The sequence below is a fragment of the Echinops telfairi genome, unplaced genomic scaffold, assembly GCF_000313985.2.
Source record: "Echinops telfairi isolate 266 unplaced genomic scaffold, ASM31398v2 ScPeMD7_70;HRSCAF=299, whole genome shotgun sequence".
NCBI classification, from domain to species: domain Eukaryota; kingdom Metazoa; phylum Chordata; class Mammalia; order Afrosoricida; family Tenrecidae; genus Echinops; species Echinops telfairi.
The window spans coordinates 124,804-127,869 of record NW_022103968.1 but is presented as its reverse complement, the minus strand read 5'-3'; the positions used below and the strand labels follow the sequence as shown (position 1 = coordinate 127,869).

General features: G+C 50.6%; 1 protein-coding gene across 1 annotated transcript; it reads left to right on the top strand.

Moving 5' to 3' along the window:
• Nucleotides 1-214: 214 nt before the first annotated feature.
• LOC101645463 (olfactory receptor 13A1-like) lies at nucleotides 215-1,162 on the top strand. The gene has a single exon (XM_004714415.1). The coding sequence runs from the start codon at nucleotides 215-217 to the stop codon at nucleotides 1,160-1,162; it is 948 nt and encodes a 315-aa protein (XP_004714472.1).
• Nucleotides 1,163-3,066: the final 1,904 nt, after the last annotated feature.

The following is a 3,066-nucleotide window of genomic DNA, read 5'->3' as shown; positions in this document are numbered from 1 at the left end:
GAGGAGAAGAGTTTCTCCAGGAAGAACATGAAGGCAAAGTGACTGCAGTTGATGAGCTGTGTGTGCAGAAGCTGGGCTGGAGGTTCAGGAGGTAAGCAGTCTCTCATTGGGAAAACAAATCCACCCCTTCCCTCTTGGTCACCAGGGGGCATGCTCTGAAGTGAGTGTCATGTCTCCCCTTGTTTTCCAGAGGGACAGCCAGCCCTCCTGTGTCATGGAGCCTGATGAGACCCCAAAGTCCAACCAGACACTGGTGACAGAGTTCCTGCTACAGGGGTTCTCAGAGCACCCCCAGCTGCGTCTGCCCCTGCTCGGCTGCTTCCTGGTGCTCTACACTGTGGCTGTCTCGGGCAATGCTCTCATCATCACTGTTGTGGGCTGCAGTGCCAGCCTCCACAGCCCCATGTACTTCTTCCTGTCCAACCTGGCCACCATGGACATCATCTGCACCTCCACCATCCTGCCCAAGGTGCTGGCGGGCCTGGCCACGCAGGAAAACACCATCTCCTACTCAGGCTGCATGTTCCAGCTCTTCTTCCTCCTCTGGTCCGCATCTTCAGAGTTGCTGCTACTCGCAGTCATGGCCTTCGACCGCTACGTGGCCATCTGCCGTCCACTGCACTACGCCACCATCATGAGCCCACGGGTGTGTGTGGCAATGGCCATGGGTGTCTGGGGCATTTGTGCCATGAATGCTTCAGTCCACACTGGCCTGATGGCAAAACTGACCTTCTGTGGCCCCAAGATCATCACACATTTCTTCTGTGAGATCCCACCACTGCTGCTGCTCTCCTGCAGCCCCACGCCAGTGAACAGCATCATGACGGTCGTGGCTGACGCCTTCTATGGCTTCATCAACTTCCTGCTCACGCTGGCCTCCTACGGTCGCATCGTGGCCAGCATCCTGCGTATCCGCTCGGCCGAGGGCAAGCGCCGCGCCTTCTCCACCTGCTCCTCGCACCTCATCGCTGTTTCTGTGACCTACACAGCTGTGTTTTGTGCCTACATCAGCCCAGCGTCCAGCTACAGCCCCGAGAGGAGCAAAGTGGCTGGGGTGCTGTATACTGCACTGAGCCCCACCCTGAACCCGCTCATCTACACGCTGCGGAACTCGGAGGTCCAGCGTGCCCTGGCCAAGCTCCTGCCTTTTGGCCGAAGGTGACCCTACAGCCCAAGCCATTCTCCTGCCCGTCTCCTGCTGATGGCCCTCATGAACCTCCAAAGGAGCTCTTTCAGCCACAATTCATGAGAGCAAGTCTTTAGACAGCCTGAGTTCCAGACCTCTCTCTGAGAAATATAAACATGTCCTGCTGTCTTGGGAGAGGAACTGACAAAAAGAAACTGGAAAAACAAGAGCAGTAGATTCTGTGCCCCTCAGCATGATGCGCGAGGTACGAACTGCTCTGCTCTGGAAGATAGTTGTGATCTGATCCCCTTCCCCCAAAGCTGAGTAGCAAAGCTCATTGTCTGCTGGCTGGAAAGGGGAGTTTGGGATCTGCTGTGCACTGGCTCCTAGAATCTGGTTAGAGCTGTTGGGGATTGGATTGTGGTAGCACTTCCCTGGAGCACCAGAAACACTGAGTGACCCGAGTGAGTGCAGAATCAAGAGGACACTTAGTAGGGCAGACAGTCAGCTCAGCTGTGAGGGAGGATTTCTCTGTAGGCTCAGGGCTTGAAGTGCTAACACCTGCATGCTTGCAAGCCCATGGACACATAATAATTCGGCCCAAAATTGTCACACAGGCCCCACAGGATAGATCTGGTGAACATCGCACTGCCTCATCATGCTGGTTTGGTTAATCATCTGCAATGTTAGTATATATATTGCCAAAATGAGCTCTGGTTAATCATTCCCAAGGTCCTCCTGGTCACTTGGAAACCAGTCAAAACCAGAACTTTGATAGAGGTAATATTTACTTGTTTGCTGCTCCTGATGAGGGTAGGCTCATACTGAATTGCCTGGCATCCTTTGACAACCTAGGTTCCACAACTGGCGTATGGAGATTACTTTGTATTTAGAGAGAAATATATATAAAAAAACAAATTAACAAGCAATAGCACTATGTCTCAAAGCAGCAAACTCTGCACCTTTGTGGATCTAGGAGAAAACAACTCAGTTAGCACAGCACAGAGGTATGGTTCTAGAGTAGTTCCTGGAGGAGGAAAGGACCATGGCTCCTCCCACGAGAGTGATTACGGTGCTGGTCTCCAGGCACTTTAAAAAGCCGGAGAAAAAATTACATGGAAAAGGAGGGGAGAAATAAACCAGATGACAAAATTCAAGAAGTTAGGAATGCTCCAAAATACGATTCTGCTAAAATTAAATAAAACTAGAAAGAATTCAACTCCAACTAGAAATACAAAGGACAAACACCGAAAGATTAGAACTGGATAACATCATGAAAGAACAAAACAGCATGATCGCAACAATGGAGACAAGAATTGGTGACCTCACTACATCGGAAGAACTGGAGGAAATTATCCTAAGTAAAGTAAGCCAAGCACAAAAGGACAAGTACAATATGAGTCCACTGAGGTAAGCTTAAAAAGTGCAAAAGTATCAGAGGGAAAATGGTACTGTATACAAACATTTCTGGCATGAGGTCCAGGTAGTATGGCAGGGGTCAGACCAAATCCAGGGATACATATGGTAGCCAACTAAAAAGGAAGAGGAGAAAAGAAAAAAGAAAAAGAAATGGGTAGTGGGGAACAGGGCACTAACCCACCCAAGGGGAGGGTATTGTTTATATCTCCTCAGGGAAAGAGAGACCAGACTTCAACCTGGTGCTCCAAGATGTGAATGCAACATACCAGCATGAAGCAGGGAACCAGTAGAGAGGTCTGAGAGGCCGGCTCCAATCCCAGCTATGTGGACAGCTGCCCCTCCCCCCAGAAGAAGTACTTCAGAGGACAGTACTGAAGCTACAAGCTCATGGAGAGTGTCATGTTTGATCAGAGCACACGGGAGCAGATAGATGAAGGGGGAGGAAGAGAGAGTGGAGCACATCCTGGCACACCAAGCCTTGAGGACGATATCCCTGCTTAGAGCAGCCAATGCACAGAGAG